The sequence below is a fragment of the Manis javanica genome, chromosome 15 (genome assembly GCF_040802235.1).
Source record: "Manis javanica isolate MJ-LG chromosome 15, MJ_LKY, whole genome shotgun sequence".
In the NCBI taxonomy this organism is placed as follows: domain Eukaryota; kingdom Metazoa; phylum Chordata; class Mammalia; order Pholidota; family Manidae; genus Manis; species Manis javanica.
In genome coordinates, this window is record NC_133170.1 from 9952081 (window position 1) to 9974772 (window position 22692).

A 22692-nucleotide genomic window follows, 5' to 3' on the forward strand; every position below is an offset into this window, starting at 1 on the left:
TGGGGTTTTACTGACATTGGCTAATGGAAATGCATCACTTTTCTTAGCCTTTTGACTGATGAACATAAACGCAATTGAAATGTCAAGAGTTTAACCAATGAGGTTTCTCATCAGTTCATGAGATGTTGACAGTTGTATTGTTCTTGGTGTCATGTAATTAGTTGTATTTTTACACAGTATGTTAATTAAAGAAAATTGTGTTTTTAATATTTCTTATAGTTTATCCTGAGTGTCAGACTAGATTATAGGATCTCATATATGCTGTCAATATATAAGAAGGAATTTGGAGAGAACAATGAAAATGCTGAAACGTCTGCCAGCGGCTCTCCGGATTCATTAGTGCCATCAGGTATCTCCTTTGTGACAATATTCATGCTTTGTATTTTGTTTCCCTGAGAATTTGAAAGTACCTTTTTACAACACAGTAGTGTGTCTGTGAGGCAAAATGTAGAAATAGTCTCCACCAATGATATGAAAGAACATTCATGAAAGAGAACATTGAATCACTTGTCTCAAATGGCAGGTAGGATACTTGCTGTTCCTTGGTGCCGAGTCCTCGGAATGTAGGTCTTTTGTGATCTTTACAACTTTGGGAGGTAGAGGTACTGTTTATTGTGCCATTTTACAGATAAGAAAACCAAAGCCACAGGGGTTAAATTACTTGCTAAAGGTCATGAAAGTAATGGAGTAGAGATTCCCTCTTGAGGCCTCTTCAATTCGAGCCTGATTCTTTTTTTTTTTTGAGAGGGCATCTCTCATATTTATTGATCAAATGGTTGTTAACAACAATAAAATTCAGTATAGGGGGGTCAATGCTCAATACACAATCATTAATCCATCTCAAGCCTAGTTCTCGTCAGTCTCCAATCTTCTGAAGCATAACGAACAAGTTCTTACACGGTGAACGAATTCTTACAGAGTGAATAAATTCTTACATGGTAAACAGTACAAGGGCAGTCATCACAGAAACTTTCGGTTTTGATCACGCATTATGAACTATAAACAATCAGGTCAAATATAAATATTTGTTTGATTTTTGTACTTGATTTATATGTGGATCCCACATTTCTCCCTTTATTATTATTATTATTTTTATTTTTAATAAAATGCTGAAGTGGTAGGTAGATGCAAGATAAAGGTAGAAAACATAGTTTAGTGCTGTAAGAGGGCAAATGTAGATGATGATTCAGGTGTGTGCCTATGGACTAAGTATTAATCCAAGCTAGACAAGGGCAGCAAAACTTCCACAGATGCAGAAGATTTCTCTCAAAGCAGGGGGGGGTGAGGTTCTGAGCCTCACCTCTATTGATCCCCAATTTCTCACCTGATGGCCCCCCTGCGACTGTGCCTGTCTTAGGTTGTTCCTCCCTTGAGGAATCTTACCCGTCTTTGTCGAGCCTGATTCTTTTAAGCATTATGCTGCTTTTGGTGAAAATCCAAAGAATTTTTTTTTAACCTTGATCAAAGAGCAATATGAAATGCAGCTGTTGGGAGGAAAGGTGTTTTATAGGAAGACATCACCCAACTCAAGAGTAAAAACGTGGCATTCTGTAAAGGTCTGAATGTGGGTGTTGTTTTTCCCATGTGTGTGTTTTGTTTTGTATTTACTTTCCATGGTTATAAGCTGGTACCATATTTCAATTTTTCACATTTAAAAAGTGGAAGAATGAAACCACTCCATCTTTGAGCACAGGAGCATAATGATGAGAGCATAAAAGTTATTGTAAAAATTTTGTGACTATTGAAAATACCTCATGAAACCTGTGAAATATTAAATCGCCATTTTCCTGGGTAGAACAGACCAGTCTTGCAGGCTGGAAATTATGTCATATTAAAGTTTAGACACTGAACAGAATTCTGTTTCTGGGAATAGGATTTATACATAGATATGAAATTTTCTTTTAATCACAAACACTGTGACAGTGTCAGGAATCTGCCTCTTCTTTGTCTGTCAATCCATTTGACAAGATGATCCAGTGATTGTACATGTGTAGTTAAAAAGGGGGTCCTGCTGTCCCATTCATTAGAACTGTCCAAAAGGCATAATACCTCTACAGACAGAGTTAAGCTGGCCTAAGTGAGACGTCATTTCTGGCACATTTGCAACAGTGTTGTTTTTGTGCTTCCCAGAAGTAGAGAACCCCAAAGGGCTATTTCCAAGAATGATACAGTAAAACCAGAAAGTCTTGCTGGCAGTTGCATTGACATTATCATAAAAATTATTTGCTCTCAGAAGCCAGACTTCTGGAAATGGGAGTACTAAGTGTCTATAAGTATGGGAGGGAAGGTCTAGAGGCATCCCCAGAAAACCAGTTCTCTGATTACCTGATCCTTGTCTTTGATTTTATCCACAAAAGAGAGCCTTTAGGGCAGAATTCTTTTTTCCCTTTTTCTGTCTTGCTCTGTTTTCATTCTGTGCTTTGGAGATGAGAAATAAATCATGACTTATCATTTAAAATGCTATTTTAAAGAAAGATACCTTCAATGTGTTAGTGGTGTGGATGGGTAAGAAATCATGATTGGTTCATATTATAAAAAAGAGAATTGAGTACCTGTCCCATAAAGAAGGGATCAGATTTTTAGAAGTAAGCTTACGGAAGAAGATCATGTTGTTAGGAAGTATCAGATAGTAACAGGTTATACGTATATTTTGATTCTTTAAAAAGCTTTATCCTTTCATGTCATCACCCTGTGTGCGTGTGTGTATGAATAGTTGATGCATATATACTCAATTACATAGACGAGGCAACTTTGTAAATGGTGCTCTTTGCTCGTTTAGATGTATCTTTATAGCAATATATATTCAGAAATTTAAACTTCACTTTAAAATATTGAAATCCAAGTGGAACTATACTGTGACTTTTTAAACTGTTAACTGATTTTTGGTGATATAGACAGACAAAAGTATTTTTAGGTATGCTATTATTAATGTAAATACTGTGACTCCTGACTACCGTAAGAGAAAGAATAGATTGTACCGTTTATCTTTGCAGCCATTGTTCCTGATATAGATGAAATTGCAGCACAGGCAGAAACTATGTTTGCTGGAAGGTACGTAGCATTTATGCATCTTTGTTTTGTAAATAAGATTTTACTTAGAATTTTATTGATACTTTGGTTATTATTCACCTCTCTGTGCCTAATTAATTTGAAATCCCTTATTGTTGACAACATAATTTGTGCCAGAAATAAAGATGCTAATTTACTTAGAAGAGAAATCTTGGCTTTTCTTTAGTTCAGGTAAAAAAGGGCAAGAGAGGTGAGGTCAGTGTATTGAACTTCTCCCTGAATTCTTTGCTTTTCTTTCCTCAAATTATGACAGCACACAAACACCCTTTAACTCTCTTGGTATAAATATTGCTGCATCTTGCAAAACATTGCTTCCCTGAATCTGAGAAATTTGAGATAAGAAAGTAACTTCTTTCAACATCATCATTAACTTCATATATGATAAATAAAGCTATTTTCTGCCAGTTGGAAAAATCATGATTAAGGAAATGAAATGCCTCTGACATGACTACCTTTCTTTGTAATCAAGAGCCCTGCCATTTATTATTTTTAAGTTGTTTCTTTCTTTTTCGGAAGTGAAACTAATAGCAGTCCAAAAGTAAAGTAAAAAAATGAAATGTCTAAGCTACAAATTATTGAGTTTCTGGCATTCGTTTTTATTATAGATTTGCCATCAGAACCCAAATAAATTTCTATACGAAGCCCGTGGTTGCATTTTCTTTGGTTAGAAAGACAAATAAGAATGAAGAATCAAGGGAACTAAAACGGCTTTTCATCTCTAGCAAACATTTGGTTTAGCTTTGTTTTTGTGTGGTTTTGACAGTTTTTGTTGTTGTTGTACTTTCCTGTTCAAGTATTTCAGTATCCCAAGAAGGGGGAATACACCAGTGTGTGGTTTTCACCTTAGCAGTGTCTTGCTCAGAGTCCTACCGTACCAAGCGCACGGACCGCCTGTTGCTTGAGGGATGGGTGTGGGCCTGCGAGTGTGCGTGCACATCTGTGCCCTGTCCTTCCCCCGCCGTCCACCTGTCATGGCGAGGTCTCCGGGGAAAGTCAGTCATGGGTGTACTTCCAGCCTAGTATGTTGTCCTAATAAACGCTTTTGTGTTGATTCAGATTCCTGTGTTTTGTCAATACCTCAGTAACCCCCTCAGTTGGTACTTTCCCACTGCAAGGACCAAATGACCCTGTCTTGGGAACCCTCTCTATCTTGGACAGTCTGGGATGGATTGATCACCCCTGTTTTCATGAACAGACACAAGCTTTTCTGTGTGCTTTGTGTCCTCATCAGTTACATGAAGGGAGAAAAAAAAAGAGTAAAATTATCTTCCTTTTTACTTGCCAATTTTGGGGAAAAGGTGATATAACTCCAAGACTGTGCACCTAATGTTAATGACTTGTGAGTAGATTTTATGTAAGTCTGACTTGTTTTAGAATTATTGTTGGTTTTGCAGGAAGGAAAAAAACCCGGTCCAGCTGGATGATGAAGGCGGCAGGACGTTTCTGCGAGTCCTCATCCATCTGATCATGCACGATTACCCCCCTCTGCTGTCGGGGGCCCTGCAGTTGCTCTTCAAGCACTTCAGCCAGAGGGCCGAGGTCTTACAGGCATTTAAGCAGGTAAGGGGGAGCAGCCCGCCGCGGCTGCGTCGCAGAAACTATGAAAACACCACATCCGTCCTGACTTCATCGTTGCCGAGCGAGTGAGACTCTGCGGATTTTCCTGGGGACACTTCCTATTTTTAAAGATAGATATATGGCCTTGTCTAAGCCAGGTCATGATCTGTTTTTGGGAAGAGTTTCCCACAAGTGGTTTGCAGTTAATATCTTCCATGTAAATGATAGACACAAAGCTTTAGGAAGGCACTGGGGGATAATACCATGTTAGGAATGTTGTTCCCACAGCCCTTATTTTCACCCCAAGTTTTACTGATAAGTTTAAGTAGGACAAATAGTAGTGCTGAAATAAATGTTTTGTAATGGAAAGATGTGTAAATCCCCAAAAAAGGAACTGTTAGGGATCTACTCTTCTTGTCATCTTTGAATGACATCAATCTTGAGACTGTTGCCGATTAATACCTAAGTGCTTATGTGTGTGTTATTAATATTTTATTTAGTAGAACACTGATCTCCATTAGGAAGTTTTAGAATATGTTACAAATATGAATTAATTAAAAGAGTAATTATGCAAATAGAGGTAATTGTACACATCTTTGTATATGTCATTATAAATTAAAATCAAAGTTAATATCATGAGGTTTAGACTGTCTGTATATTCTTCCACTTATTTTAATGTGTCTCCCTCTTTTCAACAGATAGAATCTCATAAAAATTAACTTCAGTGGTTAAATTAGAGTTAGGGTCTCCTTCATTTTAAGTTATTCTTCAACACTTTGAAAAGCTTTGCTAGACCTCATTTTGTAAAATGTATAATTCTTTTTTACATGGGAATGTATTGGGTAAGTTCACAGATTTTTCCAGGTGAATTTTCATGGTCGATATATATCTACAATATCCATAAATATCTTAGAAATATTAAATGTCAACCGAGGGCCCAACATATGAAAAGACTTCAGATTTTGGACTTTATTGAAATAGATAAAGGAAGCTCCATAGGTAAATTAAAGGTTGAAATTCTTGTTTCCAGGTGCAGTTGCTGGTGTCCAATCAGGATGTAGATAACTACAAGCAAATCAAGGCAGATCTAGACCAGCTTCGGCTAACTGTAGAAAAATCTGAGTTATGGGTTGAGAAAAGCAGCAGCTATGAGAACGGAGAAATGGGTGAAAATCAAGTAAAAGGTGGTGACGAGCCAATTGAGGTTTGTGTCCAGGATCTGTTCTGAAATAATCCAAACAATATCTTTTAAATCACGTCTGACAGTCAAAATTACTCATAAAGAAACATTTTGTTCTGAGTAACACCCCATCAAAATTTCATTTGCCAAGTTAGCTGACTCCACAAGCCTATACTTTGGTTAATTCTTGATAATTGCTACCACTTCTTACCTCATCTGTCAACTTTCTCCTCCTCATTATAAATTCTATAATCCAGGAATCAAGACAAGAGGAGGGAGTGAGATGGAGACCATATTAATGTTCCTAAGCCTAGAGCAGTAAAAAGAGGTGGCTTTTTGTTGTGCTCATTCACTGTGGCTGTTTATTGCCCTCCTGTAAATCCTTCCTTTCCTTATTACATATCCTTGTATAATATGTAAAAATATCTAAATGTACGGACAATATGCTTTATTGCCAACATGAAAATGCCAACAATCTGTTTTAATCTAAAGAATGGTAAAATGGTGATCGTAAGTCTATGGTATTGGTTTTAGTTTTCAGTGGATTACTTGTTGCTGGTTTTATATTTCATGAAATACTAGTAACCATTTAAAAAATTTGAAGCAGTGTTTTGTTGGTAATACTTAGGTAAGCAGACCAGTGCCAAAACCATACTTTTAGTATGTTACATTTCTTAAGTGCCTTCTAGTGCCTTATTTACTTGTTTGTTAATCTGCAGGAATGTAAACTGTTTAGCAGGTTTACCTACCCCAGCTTTGCTCTTTGTTCAATAACCAAAATAGTTTGCAGTGAAGGGTGATGATAGAGTGGGGGATAATTTGAGTCATCAAAATGGTTAAAAGTTCCAAAGGGAAGTTCAACTGGTAGGTTACCATTTCCTACTTATCTTAGGACTAATCACCACTAATCCGCACAAAATTTTGACTTACTCTTTTGGGATTTTTTTCTCTGATTTTGTAATGTAAGTTCATAGAATGTAGAATTTCTACTCCGTAGAAATTAGTTTTTTGACCAGCTTTTTTTGTGGTTGTTGAGGAAGAGTTCTTCCATAGCACAGTTAAGGAATAAGAGAACATTGAACATTTATTTAGTACTTGCTATATACTAAGTCTTATAGCAGACATTTTCATACGTAGTATTCATTCTCTTTCTAATGTTATAACAAACTTTGTAGCTAGTTATAAAGATCACATTTCTAAGGATGCATCAACTGAAACTCAGAAAATCTAAGGATTTCCTCATTGTCAAGCAGCTATGAGACTCAACCAGGGGTTTAACTCAGGTCTTTTTGATGATAAGTTCCAGGCTCTTTAATATAAGCTTGCAGTTTCTGATGTAATATTTAAAGATACTAATAAATGTATTATGCTTTTGCAAGGTTAGAATACCTTTTCTTTTTACAAATACTTATTTTTCATGTATTCTAGTGGATAAATATAATGTTGCTTCCCCTTTCAGAACATCGTTTTTTTTAAAAAAATAGAGAATAATTCTAAACCTTAAGAAAATGCATTATGCTCTTTGTAAAAGTTTGCATGCACAAAAAATTACCTGAGTATAGGTGAAATGTTCCATGAAGGATATTAATCACTTGTCTACAGTTTAAGTTCCCAATCCCTGAGGGATACTGGAGAAAGAACCTCTATTATAGTATATAGTCCATGACAGCCTCTCAGCAGTTTAATAAATAGTTTGTATTGATGTAAGAAAGAAGATGAAAAGTCTTCTGATTGAGGATACCTTAAGATAGAACTGCATTATATCCAGGTTATAAAACTATTTTTATAGGGAACTAGGGAGTTCAGATGAATATAAGTCAGTGAAGCTGGAATTTATTTATGTCTTGAGCTCAGGATTTGTCAGTTCAGGAAGTGGTAATAATTGTAGGTGCTTCGAAAAGGGTGATTTAATACAAGGAATTACATTTTTGGAAAGTCCGGGAGACAGTTGGGAGGCTGCCATTGGACTACTGAGTTCAAGGTCAAACAATCACAGCTACAGTTCAGAGGTCAAGAAGCTGCTTTGGTTGCTGCCAACATGGTGGCTGCCTCCGCCCCTGAGTCTCACCCATAGGGTATGTGACCAGATTGTGGACGTTCGTATCTATTGGCATTTTCTTTCCAGCCCTCAAAGCTACAGCCAGGTGGCCTGGAATAGACAACTAAGAACATGGGTTTGGAGTCAGATATCCCAGAATTTGCCACTTAAGATATGTGTAACTTAAGGCCATTTGTCTTAATTCTCTGAGTTTTGTTTTTATTGTCTATTCAGTGGACATAATAATGGTACTTAGCTCGTAGGATTGCTGTGAAGATTAAATGAGCCAACTCTGTGCACATAGATAGCGTGTCACTTAATAGAGCTTCAGTGGGAGAATATAATCCATAAGGTGACATTATTTAGCAACAAGTCAAGAAATACGGCTCCAGCTTTAATGAATTTAATGAATTTAATTAATTTGTTGTCTCAATGTGGTCATCATGGGCCAATGGACTTAATTCTGAAACTGATCTTTGTCCTGGTTGCACCATGACAGCAGCTTCGTAGATGTCACACTTCTGTACACCACCACCAGGAAAGAATACCTCTGCCTTTCTGTGCCTCCTGTGTAGGAGCAAGATGCCCGTTCCAGGTGTTCCTTAGTAGATTCTATCTCATGTCTCCTTGGCAGAGAAGGGCACCTGGACTCTAAGATTAATAGACTCTTAAGATTAGTGCCCCACAAGCTCTAGGATACCCTCCCCTAAGTTACATGGAGCAAGGAAAGCTGGCAGAACAAAATCGGCACCTACTGGCAAGGGAGGGCAAAGAAGGATGTTGGTTAGCAAGCACTGTTGCTGCCAAAGGTAGAAGTCAGTGATTATCATTGGTTTTTATGTGCAGCATATTGTGCTGTTTACTATGATGGGTATGGAATTACAGAATCTTAGAGTTAAAAGATACTTGTAGGGCCATCAAGTCCAATTCCTGTGTAATATTTGTTTTCTCTCTAAATAGCTCATCTAAATGGGTTACTTGTGAAAACAAAACAAACTGTAATAGCACTTTCAATTGCAAGTAATACAGAGCTTAGGAAGTTGAGTATTACCAAGAAGAAATCCCTGTGTTCCCCTCCATGTCACAGAGGAGACTGTTATCATGAATTTAGGTTGATGATTTCATTGCTTTACCACATGTCTGTATTTCTAAAACATAAGATATTTAATTTAATCTCTTTTGGATGTTCTGCCCCTGTCCTTTGTTGATGCATAGCGGCAACGCATTCATTTTTTTCTAATACTATGATTACATTTTGCACACATGTTTATCTAGTTAATTGCTGATGGGCATTTCATTCACAGTTCTAGTATTTTGAAATGAATACTGAAAGCAATGCAGCATTAAAAGCTTTTGTATGTCACCATATGCACATGTGTAAGAGACTCTTCTGCGTATATATTTTGGTATAAAACATCTAACATGTTTACCGTCACCATATAATGCCAGTTGGTTTCCAAAGATCAAGTGGCACTGCTCCAGCAATGTGTGAGAGTTCCCGCAGCTCCCCTTTCTCATGACTGCTGGAGTTCTCACTCTTCCATTTTGATGATTGGATGTGCTTGATCTATGGTATCTGTGGTGATCTTCATTTTGCTGGATTACTTAGGAGGTCGAGCATGTTTTCGTATGTTTATTGGCCATTTCACTTTTTCTTCCAGTTCAGATAAAAACTAAATCTTTTATGGGCAGGGAGTTAAGTCCTACCAATTCATATATTCCAACTACTAAGGTTAAAAATATTTTTGACTTCAAGTCATGATGATGCTGTAAGTTCAAACTTAAATACAGTCTTTTCATCTATTCTTTCTTTCTTGCTTTATTGTGTTGGTAAGATTTTGCAGTTGAATAGATGTGGTGATAATTGGCATCCCTTCTGATTTTAAAGGGAATGATTTTAATATTTTATTATTGGATATATTTATTGTTCTTTTTTGTAGATATCCTTTATCGATTGAGGAATTCCCTTCTATTCTTTGTTTGCTAGTTTTTACCATGATGAGTATTGACTGTAATTAAATGCAATTTAACTTGCATTAATGTAGTACATTTGTTACAATTGATGGGCCAATATTGATATATTATTATTAACTAGCGTTCATTATTTATTTTAGGTTTCACTCTTTAGGTTGTATAATTTTATGGGTTTCGACAAATGCGTAATGCCATGTACACTATCATACAGAATAGTTTCACTGCCCTAAGAATCCTCTCTGCTCTGCCCATTCATCCTCCCCTGTGAACCCCTGAAGCCCTGGCAACCCCTCATCTTTTTGCTGTCTCTGTACTTTTGCCTTCTCCAGAAGGTCATATAGGTGGAGCCATACAGTGTATATATAGCCTTTCCAGATGGGCTTCTTTCATTTAGCAATATGCATTTGAGGTTCCTCCACGTCTTCTGTTAACTTGCTAGCTCATTTCTTTTTATCACTAAATAATACTACATTGTCTGGATGTACTACAGTTTGTTTATCCGTTCACCTGTTGAAGGTCAGCTTGGTTGCTTCCACGTTTTGGCAATGATGAGTAGTGCTGCTATCACCATTCGATGGCAGGTTTTGAGCTCCTACCTTTGTGACTTGGGACGTGGAGCTGAAATGCCGCGTTGTTTTCTTCTACAGAATATTTGTAATTGCCTCGGCCTGTGGCCAGGGGGCGCTGCTGCCCTGAAGCCTCGTTGCTACCTTCCCGTGTAGATCCCCACGCTTGGCACTTGCTCAGAGTTGATTTGTCTCTGCGTGGCAGAGCTATTACTGGCATTTGCCTTCAGGGAAACTGACCAGGTTGCGTTGAAGCTTGGAGCTCTCTGATCTGGCTGGCTTCAGGTCTCTTTTTTCCTTTGTAGATGGTGAGTGGCATCTTTTCGATCCGTCCTGTGTTTTCTGTGAGCCCAGAAAGGTACTTCAGGAGGCCATTTGCAGCCTTAAGTTCACTAACTCTTGCAGAAATCCTTGGAAATGTGTTCACTGAGATATTTAATAATTAAAAAAATTTATTATGAACACAACGTCTTTGGAACTTCATGTGTGGAATTTCTCTGAAGCTTATGTTTAATCCAGAGATTTTCATTTTCCTCTGTGAGGCACTTTGGGATACTGTATTTTGTAACCATATTAAACAAGTTTTTGGGCTTGGGACTTCTGGAGCCCCTTTCTCAGTGGGAATTCTAGTCCTAAATCTTGAGTGAAAGTGGGTTTGTCTTTGTACAAGGAGCCCAAGAGAGTTTTTCTCCCTTTTTTGGCTTCTATCAAGCTAAGGAAATAGAAGCACCCCTTTGAGCTTCGGTGGACCCCATCTTCCCCTGGCCTATTACTCAGGGAGTCTCCCACGGTAGGGGTCTCTAATCAGACCTTCCGTCTTGCTTGAGATCTAGGCTTTGTTCTCTTTCTACTGTGTGTGTGTGACACATTTAAACTCAGTAGCCACATTGTCAGGTTTGGACTGATGCCCTCAGGGTCAACAGTGAATCCAGTACTTGATTACTGCTTGGAAATTTTGTTGTTTTTTAATGGTTTCTGGCCTTCATTTGCTTCCTTCTCTTTAATGAAAATAGAGACCTTAAATATTTATCCCTTTTAGATGTTGTATGCTTGGAGGGGTTTCTCTGCCTTTCTACTTCGTTCTATTCTATATTTGAAAGTCGTTTGTTTAACAGTAGAAGACTCTTATTTTGAGCCTGTATATTTCTCCTGCTACTGTCTGTTTGCTGGCTCTGGGTTTGAGGCAACGTGGGCCATGTGAACATCCTCTCTTGATTGCTGCCATGCCTCTCCAGGGTACAATCCTTCTGAATATTCTGCTCAAGTATAATTTCAGACCTTTTTCTGATGCTTACGTGCCTTTGTACGCATCTGGATTCTTCATTTCCCTGCAAGTTTGATGTCTAGAATCAAATCTAGTATTTGAGATATGGCCCTTGCCATCAAAGGTCCTGCTCCTGCTGAGGGGTGGAAGCCGACAGGTCCCAAGAGAAGCCACATTAGCGCATAGCCTCTGAGAAGAGAAGACACCGCCACTCACCTCCACCCCACCTCCACCTCTACAAGCAGCCTGGCCAGCTTGTTGTCCAGACAACCCAGAGGGAGCCCCCAAGGGACATTTCTCAGTTAATTCTGTTCCTTACACCACACAGAATGGACACATATAAAACAATATGATAAATGTATGACAAAATACTGGTCTGGGTAATTCAAAAAAGGAAGAGGTCAATGTGGGCCTGAATACTTGCAGAAAGCTTCACTGTTTTGAAGGACTGCGAGGATTTGCTTAGCTAATGTATAGTCAAGAATAAGGGAAGTAGAGTTCAACAGGAATTCAGTGATTTGTATTTGAAGTGGCTAGAAATTAAGAGCCTGTGCAGATTCTTGGGTAGGGAGGTTAAGTAGAGTGTCTCGGCAAAATTCAGTCTGGTGGAATCCTGGTGGGTCAGCAGAACAAAGATAAAAGGTGGGGACCAGGTGGGAGTCTCTTGCCCACATTCAGGGGTGGGATCATGTAAGCCTGAACTAGGGACACAACAGTAGAAATGTACACAAGTGGGTAGACTGAGAAGCCAGGAGAATGGTACATTTATAATAGATTAAGAGAAGGAGAAAAAAGTGAGAAAGTACATCACTATAACTGGGACACAGCCAAATAATCTACATTCTGAAATGAACCAACTGCCACAGAGAGTGACAATTTATTGTAAACAGGATGAAATATATCACAGTATCAATGGAAACAGCCAGTAGCAGGCAGCGTGCACTCTAGTGAGCCAATCCAGATAATCATCCTTTGTTGTTCAGTAAATCTTTACAAAAGCTCTAAACACAGGACGATTGGCATTGTTTTAAAACAGTTCATAATGGTCTCACTTTGTGCCTGCTGAGATATCAGGCAACCAGATAACATCCATGTGATTCTTCACTTTAGTAATAAAAATGTTTCTAATAACACAGAAGTGTTTTTTTTTTCCCCCCTCAGTGGTAAGTTAGTTCAGTTTACTCTGGGCAAAAAAATGTGAATTGACAACCTGCCTACTAATACTAATAAATCTCAGCATGTGATCCGAAATAATCCCATTATTGTAGTGGAGCTCTTACAAATAGGGAGGAGGATGGGATGGGTTTGGTCATCTAAGGAGCCCATTGCAGCCCTAGCACCTGTAAGTTTATCACCTACTGTGTAATACAGTGTTTCCCTTTATTATATTTATCTTCCAGGGCATTAAGAGATTATACCATCATTGCCGAGAGCTTAAAGGTGATAGAATAACAAGTTGGCAATATCAGTAGCATTGCTAATTCATCACATTCAAGCACGTGTGGACTTCTAAATATAGGAAAGAGGGATTAACCAAGGAAACTGTATCTGAGTGGGCTAAGTCAGGATTGCCCTTTGCAATCATCCACCTCGTTATTAAAGGCTGAGAAGCAGGTCACACGCGCGTGCAATGCTTCTGAGAGAGGTTCCCATTCATGTTATTTATTTTGGTGTTTGTTAATTTTTCTTCACAATGGTTGTGCTGTGTATCTATATTAATCTCTACATTTATCTACCTGTTTTCTGCTTCTTTTAAACAAAACTAACTTACCTTCTCACTAATCTATAAAGTCGGATGTTTAAACCATCATTTCATTTTCAGGGTTTCTAATTGGTCCTTTTTCTATCTGTGCATTCCAGATTCATACCTGCTATTTTTACTTCATAATTTTTTGTCCTTTTAATGGATGTGTGGTATAAGGAACAGAATTCTGCTATATTGCTTTTGAGTCTTCTTCCTTGTACTACAGTATATACTATGCAGTTAAAAATCTAGCGATCTCTATAAAATCACTTAAGCAGTTTCCCGTATTCCATTAGAGAAAATAAATGGATATAGAGGACATTTGGATGTCTACTATAAGCATGGTGCTGTTCTTAGTGTTACACATTTATTTTATTTTATTTTTTGGAGCCCACCGTGCCCTGGGGCTCTGCATGTGTTACACCTTCCACATTTTGCACCTTACTAATATTTTATCATTAGATTAAAGACAGGGCTTTATAGATTTGTCCACTGAGGATAATAAAAAATATGATCAATTTGTGCCCTTTCTGGAGGACGAAAAGTCTTGGAATACCTTTCCTTGGAGCATTTTGGCATCAAAATAAGGGAACAAAACCTAAGTGTAGTTATATAGTTTATATGTTTCTTAAATTCCCCTGATCACTGCTTTAGAAACATCCAGATGTTCTATGGGTTAATATTTTTGTTCCATTTAATTACATCGAATTGTTTTCTGAAATTAAAACAGTGTTCCTTGGATTCTCCAGTGTTGCCTCATTGTTGCTGACTGCTGGCAGTTTTAAATTAAAATAATTATCCTTCATAAGTCCCATACTTACAGAGGTTAGCATTGTCTCTGTCTTCCCCTGGGCTGAGCTAAAGAGCATAGCTTTTTGTAACATAGTGCATTTTGCCTGAGATGACTTTTCCTAAAACAAGACTGTTGCTTTTTTCTTTAGGTCGCTGTTTGAAAAACAGACTTAAGTATATCTGCCAAAGCTTTGCCTGTATTTTCAACTGATTTTTTCAAAGTTGACATATATCAGGAAGATCTCCTTTCTACCTTAGGAGCTTTGTCAGTCTTTAGATTTGTTAATATCTTAATCCTGGTTTATAGAAAAAATTTGGCTTTCTTTACTATTTCTTCTCTTCTAGAAAAAAAAGTGAATATGGCCTTTGTAAAATTCAGCGTGCACCGCTGTGATAAAAAAAAGGAAATTTATTTATATTTCTAGTTTTTGCAATTTCTCCTCATCAGTAAATTATTTTTGCTATAAAATAGAAACCCTGTTTGTTACATTCTCTGGACTCCTGTCTCTTTCCATCTGCATAGTTTCTGTTCATATTAGCCCCCTCCTCCCTTGTACAGTGGCTTCACTTAATATATAGTTTTACGTTTTCTTACATAACCTCTCAGGATTCACATAGTGTTTATTGTCTTACAGACAACATCTCACATTCTTTTTTTCTTTTTTCTTTACCTGGGTGGAGGCTGGACTGCTTTCTTTCCCTGCTAGTCTTTATTAGGATAGACAGATGACACAACACTGGAAGCTAGCAGTCGCATTTTGAAATAGTTTGATGTTCTTGTCCTTAGCTTTTTGCAGGTGCAGTTCTATTGAGTTAGAGAGACCAGAGGGGAAGAGAGGTAGAAGATGATCTTAAAGGATATCTTGTCAATAAGCAAGGAGAGTGGGGTTTAAAGAAAATGGTAGTGAACCATAGAATCAAATGCTAAGGGATTGTTTGGTAATTCTGAGTTGTTGGCACATAATGCAATTTTAGTACAGTGGGGTATAGATTATTCTTTAGAGAAATTTAGTGGGGGCAATAATCTGAGATTCAATATTCTGAAAGCATTTGGCTAGTCTCAACTTGGCCATATTTTTAAAGAAACGAGAAAGAATCAGTAGAGGGTAGAAACTGCTCAGGAACAAGGAACAGGGATGAACAGGGAGAGGAGCAGGGGAGATGGAATTGTAAAAATATGTGGCTTCAAAAATTCTTTTTCTCTGAGACATAGCAGGGCAGGTGGCGGACAGGTTTGTGGGTGATACTGGAAATTTTCCATTGGAAAAGAGGAAATGTCATATAGGGGAGTTTCCATATGCTCCGTAAAATGGGAGAGGAGAGGGGCTAGTGAGGAGCTCAGACTGAGAGCCTCTCTCTGACAGTATCTATGTAGGAAGAAGCAAAAAATGAATACAGATCTTCTGAGGGGGGCTGGGGCCACACACGGATTAAGTCACCCTCCTACTTGAAGCTTTTCATTAGAATTCTTTGGCTAACAGGAAAACTATTTTTTCTTTCTTGGTTTGCATTAATTTTGTGATTTGTCCCTGGACACAGTAGGAAAAACAGCTTGGGACAACTGTAATTATGTTGGTTGGCTTTGTAGATTTTCATTGCTTTTTCCTGAGCTTAGATTGAGGTCCCCTTTAACTGGGGGAGCCCAACACCATCAGTATAGTCAGAAGATGAGGGTGTGTTGTGATCCAGGTTGAACTTGACCTTCACCCCAACTGCAGTTTTGTACAGATTGCATGTCAAGAAGGTGTCCGGGCCCCGCTCTAATGAATGGCCCACTCTCTCGCAACAGGACTTCCCATTTTCTACATCCTAATATGCTCATTGTTTCTGGGAGGCTTTTGCTAAAATGACTTCTCTACCTGAAAAGTGTCCCCTGCCCTCCCATACATCTCTCATACTTAAATCGTTTCCATCTTTCAAGACCTTGGCTTGAACTTGACCTCCTTCATAAAGCTGTCTAACCTATAGCTCCCCTCCCTCTCTCCCTTCAATAGTGGGATCTGCTTAGTTCAGATTTTCATTTTCGGACTCTGCCCTGTTTTCTTAGGTAGACTGTAGTCTTCTCACAGGAAGGACCATGTCCTCTATTTCTTCTAGATCCATTTAGCCTTGTCTAGTACCAGGTTGTGTATTAAATCTTAATGATGTTCATGTATTCAGTTGCTTACAACTGGTGTTTTATTTCTATTTTTTTTTGGTGTCTACCATGGCTGGTATTTAAAATGTATGCACTCTATTTTTTTTTGTTTTGTACTGCTATAGATAACGGTTATTATAATGCAATATTTTTGGCATTTCAGGTCTTCTTAATGAACTTTATTAATGTAGTAATTGAAAATATTATGTTTAATTTAGATTTCATTTTCCTTTCCTCATTTTTGTGGTTCTGTCCACCCTTGGTTGGTCCCAGGTTATGACTCTTAAAGATGTCATGGCCCCTGTTAGAGAATTGTTGGGTTAAGGTGTTCTTTCCTCTCATTCCTGAAATGTTTTTTTTCCCACCTGTTAATGATATGCTCCTCTCTTCCACTCTTTTTTCCCTGAAGTTCATCCCTGATAACCAAGTCATGCCTTCTGTGTCCTGGATTTTTGCTATTTCTTCTCCTTTATAAAATACAATATAAAGGCATAGTCCATCTGGTATATTTGGTATAAGGAAAAACATTGATAATGCTGTATGTAGAAACATCATCTTTTTCAATTAACTCATTAATTATTAGTAATGCCATTTATCTTGTAATTTGGTTGTTTTTGGGAAGTGGTCATTTGCACTACTTATTCAAGCCAAGGAACTTTTTATGGCATGAAGGAAATATTTAAGTGGGATAATAAATTTTTTTACAAAAGAATTATAAAGTGTATTTATTATAACAAAATACGTAAGTTTATTACAAAGATGTATATGGCATAAAATTACATTTGTGTTTATTTTAGGAGTCCAGCATTTTAAGCCCAGTTCAGGACGGAACAAAGACACCTCAGATTGACAGCAATAAGAGCAATAACTACCTGATTGTAAAGGAGGTCAGCACATGTGAAATAGTTTCTTATGGGTTTATGGTTGCGTGGCAAAGGATTTTTGCTTCCGTATTTTAATATTATATTTGTTATACTTAACTGCTCTTCTTCTTCTTGAAGATTTTACTCAGGCTAAGTAAACTCTGTGTGCAGAATAAAAAGTGTCGGAGTCAACATCAAAGATTACTAAAAAACATGGGGGCTCATTCAGTGGTGTTGGACCTTCTGCAGATACCCTATGAGAAGGTTAGTTCTTAGTCACTTACTTCTTTAATTCTTTACTTTGATACAATTTCAAATATATAGGAAAGTCACAAATAATTTTTTTTCCCTGAACCGTTTGAAGTAAGTCTCCAACCTGATTGTCCGTCACCCCTGAGCCCTTTCGTATGCATTCCCTGCAAATGGGGACACTTTTCCTACAGACAAGCAGAACCATGGGCTGACTATCCCAAGCAGGAGAAAGCAGGACACTTTACCGCCACCTAATCCTCAGCTGACATTCACATTTCTCTCATTAATCCGGTTGGGTCCTGTTTGACACAAAGATCCACTTTAGAAACAGATGCTGTTCACCTGTCAAGTTTCTTTAAAATCACCTCATGCCAGAATGCTCATGACATGGACACTTTTGAAGACAGACCAGCTGTTCTGAAGATGGTCCCTCAATCTGGGTCATCTAATGTTTCCGTGTGATTCGATGCAGTTGTGCGTCTTTGGCAGGAATGTGACACAACTAACGCTAAGTTCTTCCCACGACTCACTATCAGGCGGCATGTGATTTTGCTTTGGAGCTCTGGTGATGGTCACTTTAATCATTTGATTAAGGTGGTGCCTGCCAGGATTCTCCACTGTGAAGTATCCATTTTCCCTCTGTAATTATTAAGCATTTTTGTGGAGAGGTTCTCTGACAGTAAGTAAATGTCCCATTCTTCATCAAACTTACAATTTATTCATGTGTTTATTTTTATCAGCATGGACTTGCGGACGCTCCTTTTATTCAATAGGTAATACTAGGTTTCTATCACTATTTATTTTGACTCAGATTTGTCCCACATTTGGCCATGGAGCCCCTGTGAGTTAGGTCCTCTGTCCTTCAACATGTCTCCAGCATGTTTTGACTAGTTGCTTGCTTTTTCGTACATTAAAGTGTTCCAGATTCACCTTGTGTTCTTCTTGCTCCAGCTTTGAAACCAGCCATTTCTTAAACAGCCCTGTTCTAAAACAACTTCCGAGTATGTGTAAGAAACAGGGGACAAAAAAAGGGAGGGGAGAAAGCAGAAAAGAAGAGGAAAACAAAGAGGTGGAAATAAGGAACAGTAAACAGCAAAGGGGGCGCAGAGAGAGGGAAGAATAGAGACAAGGTCAGAAATAGAGAGACATGTCCAGGGTGTGGGGTGTGGAAAGGTGAGCGGAGAGGAGAGAGAGGGGGGTGGGGCAAGGCAGGGGGCAGGGAGAGGAGTGGGAGCGGAGCAGCAGACCTGGGGGAGGAGTGGACGGGGGAGATGCAGTGGGGAGGGAGGGGCGAGGAGTAGGGCAGTGGAAGGGGAGCGGGGGAGAAAGAGGAAACAAAAGAGGAAGATCCAGGTTTGTAGGCACACTGGGCAAGAGGGGAGTCCAAGCAGGAGGAGTATTGAGAGGCATCCAAGGTGCAGCAGAGAGGGGAGCAGAGCCAGGACGGGGGTCGGAGAGGGAAGGAGCGCGGGAGGCATGGGGCAGAGCGGGGAGAAAGGAGCAGCCGAACAGGTATCGGGAGAGGAAAAGAGAAGGTAGGAGACATCTAGACAACAGGGTGGGGTGGGTCGGGGTAGAGAGGGTGACTGAGGCAGAGAAACAGAAAGGGCACAGAGAGAGGGGAGCATAAAACAGTGGCAGGGAGGAGAAAAGGGCATGTGTGAAGAACATTTTTTCAGAATATTTTTGCCCTGTTCTGTTTATTTCTCTGTATCAAGTGCAATTCTTTAACTTACAGAACGATGCAAAGATGAATGAAGTAATGAATCTGGCCCATACGTTCCTGCAGAATTTCTGTCGGGGAAATCCACAGAATCAGGTTCTCCTTCATAAACATCTGAATTTGTTTTTAACTCCTGGTGTAAGTATTTTAGTGACTTCTAGTACTTCTAGTAAAGTGTCCATCAGTTTTTTGTTTTAGTAGCACTAATAAATAGAATTTTATTAATCTTTATCACCTCATTTTTTTACTTGTTGGGGTTCTTTCCCTAAAGAGAATGTCTTTTATTTCCATTAAGGAAACACTTAAAGAAACTTGAAAAATCATACGGGTTTTACCTGCAAATGAGAACTTGATTTATAAGTATATAGTTTAATGTTAGGAAAAAGATGTGGTAGAACACAGAACCACCTTCCCAATACCACAAGTACGATAAACATGAAAAACTCAAAAGCAGCATTAACTCTGCCCTGTTAACTGTGTCAGCGAGTACTAGGGAAGAACTAACTTCGAATAGTAAATATTTAAATTACTCTCAAGAATACTGTTGCCAACACATTGCCCTTCATGATAGTAAACTCCTCTTTCCAACCAAATTCCTTTGTGAGCAGTTTTCTTTTGATGGTGAATGATCTTGATTTTGTAGAAGCCTTGCATAGAAAACTCAGCATGGCTTTGCCTAAAATGTACCACTGCTCACAAGCAGGGAAATTAGTCTCAGTTACGTGGCATAGAAAACCAATCTTGTCAGCATCACAAGGGCACGCATTCCTCTCTGTTTAGCTCCTCGAAGCAGAAACCATGCGGCACATCTTCATGAACAATTACCATCTATGCAATGAAATTAGCGAGAGAGTCGTGCAGCATTTCGTGCACTGCATCGAGACGCACGGCCGCCACGTGGAGTACCTGAGGTTTCTGCAAACGATTGTAAAAGCAGATGGTAAATATGTGAAGAAATGCCAGGATATGGTAATGACAGAGGTATGTTCTTGGTTTGCATATTATCAGCTCGCCTACACAATATGCTCAAATATGCGTTTTCTGTTACTTATTAAAAGAAAACCAACAACCTAGGTTTGGAAAATAATTTGATCGTGCCTACTTAAGCACAAATATATTTTGCTTTAATCTAGTGAAGTAACATATCATGAGTTGATTTTTTACGATTTTTCAAGACTTCTTTTTTGATCCTTAGTGAACTTCTGTATCTTAAACAATGAATAAAATCCTATGAGATATTTTGGATTATTTAGAATGGAAAGGACAAAATTTTATGTTTCTCAGTTTTCAATCTGTAACAAAAATGGATTAAACTTAGCTTTTCTAGTGCCTTTATTACTCCGTTCTTGAAATCTAGAATGCGTGTTTTCTGCAGCTATTTACAGAAAGCTCTGAAGGGACTTACTTAATAGAAATCATCCATCAGTGATTTATTGCATGTGGAAACTTAGCTGTTTAGAGTAAGTTAACAATATAAGAAAAACAAATGAATTAAGTACTTCATTAATTTTGTTCTGTTCATTGTGATGTTTGACATTGATCAAGATTTATGCAATGAGTAAGTTACTCATCGGAGAAATCACAGCTCTTTGAGCCCAAAGGCTCCCCAAAGGCCTGTATAACATTCCTGTGTAGATTAAGGCAGCTTTCAACCATGGCTACCAAACAGTTATGTATTAAATTCTATTGATTTGGGGGGGACTTTCATGATTATATACCTTAAATTTGGGAATGGGATGATTTCTAAGATGACACATGTGTCCCTCCTGCCCCAAAGAAATCTTAAAATTAATTCAGCTTTAAGCCTTGAATTTTTAATGTGAATTACTATTATTAAACATTTAAAAGAACACATTAAACTTGTAAAATTTACCTTTTTCTTATGCATTTACATTCACATTAGTTCTTCATTGCCTAGAAATGTGGGAATTAATATGATTTTGTATTATGATCATCAAGGGAAGAATTAAAATGGGAAAGCAGCAAATGCTTAAGCCAGTTCCATGACACTTAACTAGATGACGTGTTTCTATGTGTAAAGAAGAAATTTTACATTATTTAATATATAATATTTTTGACACATGTACATTCTCTTTCAACAAAACTTTCAAAGTAAGCTGATTGTCTTATCAATTTAAATAAAATAGAGAAAAAATTTTATAAGCTGTGCTACCTACCAAAATATCCCATGTTGGGGTTAGGAACTTGGTGCTGATAATGGATAGACAAGACATCATGGAGTTTGAGCAATAAAATTACTGCCCCCTGGAAGTCTCCACTGCAATTATACAAATAAAATAGGAAGGTCAATTTGTCCTTAAAGCCCCTACTTATTCTTTTCTTTGTCTATCTTTTTAAAAAAAGTCTTATTTTTCCTCTTTATTTCTCCATGTCTGTTTTTTTACCCCCATTACCTGCTGATGCTTAGGACACATAGAATTTCCAGATTCTTGCAGAGTTGTGCTTGGTTTAATGCATTGCTTACTTATTCTCTCACTACTGAAGAGGGTAGGGATATTTTCTTCTGCTTTAATAAGATCAGGCCTGAGATTCCTTGTGCTTTGGCAATGGAGTCTTCCATTTGAAGTAGAAGGAAGTGACTTTCTTTGAATATTTTGCAAGCTTAATTTTAGTGGGTAATGGACTGATGAAGCATGTATTGTCATGTCCGTCATTTACTCCTTGCTCCTGTCCAGCTATCCCGCACCTGCCTGACTGGTTTTGATGGCGTTTGTAACTAATCAAATGGCACATGACTGGTTTTGATGGCGTTTGTAACTAATCAAATGGCACATGACTGGTGTCCTGCCTTCTTATAGTTCTGCTTTTGCAATATTACCTGTACAAAGAGGTATATATGTTTCCAGATAGAACAAACCTTTGGAAAGCACTGCAAGGATGAACATTTGGACTGCTATGTAGCCTCTCTTATTATCATTTCAGTTGATAAATGGGGGTGAAGATGTGCTGATATTTTACAATGATAGAGCGTCATTTCCCATCCTTCTCCATATGATGTGTTCAGAGAGAGACCGAGGGGATGAGAGCGGCCCCTTGGCCTACCACATCACCCTTGTGGAGCTGCTGGCAGCATGCACGGAGGGGAAGAATGTCTACACCGAAATCAAGTGCAACTCCCTTCTGCCCCTGGACGACATAGCGAGGGTGGTGACTCATGACGACTGCATCCCTGAGGTGAGCCTGGCGGAAGCTGAGCAGCTGTGGAATCGTCCTTAGGGCCGGAAGTCTCCATGTTACTGTTTATAGTGAGATAATTTATTAGGTCAAGGAACTGTACTCAGTTAAATAAGTAGGAAAATTTAATAGAGCATTAAAACATCCCCTTTTTTATTTCTGCAAGAAACTATGAAAGATGATTAACCTTTTTAAAATATAGCGACTTTTGGTTTCCCGGAAGCAACTATGGGAGTCTCTCAAATCCTAGGTATCATGATGTGATCAAATCGAAAGATATGACTGTGACCTCTAGTATGTTCTTGAGTGTCAGATGCTTCATAAATAATTCCTGGTCA

At 38.3% G+C, this 22692-nt stretch overlaps 1 protein-coding gene across 4 annotated transcripts in view; it reads left to right on the forward strand.

Moving 5' to 3' along the window:
- The window catches only part of ITPR2 (inositol 1,4,5-trisphosphate receptor type 2), a 417532-nt gene that overhangs the window by 157750 nt on the left and 237090 nt on the right, over window positions 1–22692 (forward strand). For all 4 annotated transcript variants that reach the window (XM_073223365.1, XM_073223364.1, XM_073223362.1 and 1 more), the window contains exons 23-31: window positions 220–349; window positions 2994–3051; window positions 4464–4629; window positions 5657–5830; window positions 17119–17208; window positions 17323–17448; window positions 19175–19297; window positions 19940–20140; window positions 22103–22354. In XM_073223365.1, the coding sequence (XP_073079466.1) occupies window positions 220–349; window positions 2994–3051; window positions 4464–4629; window positions 5657–5830; window positions 17119–17208; window positions 17323–17448; window positions 19175–19297; window positions 19940–20140; window positions 22103–22354 (1320 nt within the window). The remainder of the gene's footprint in view (window positions 1–219; window positions 350–2993; window positions 3052–4463; window positions 4630–5656; window positions 5831–17118; window positions 17209–17322; window positions 17449–19174; window positions 19298–19939; window positions 20141–22102; window positions 22355–22692) is intronic.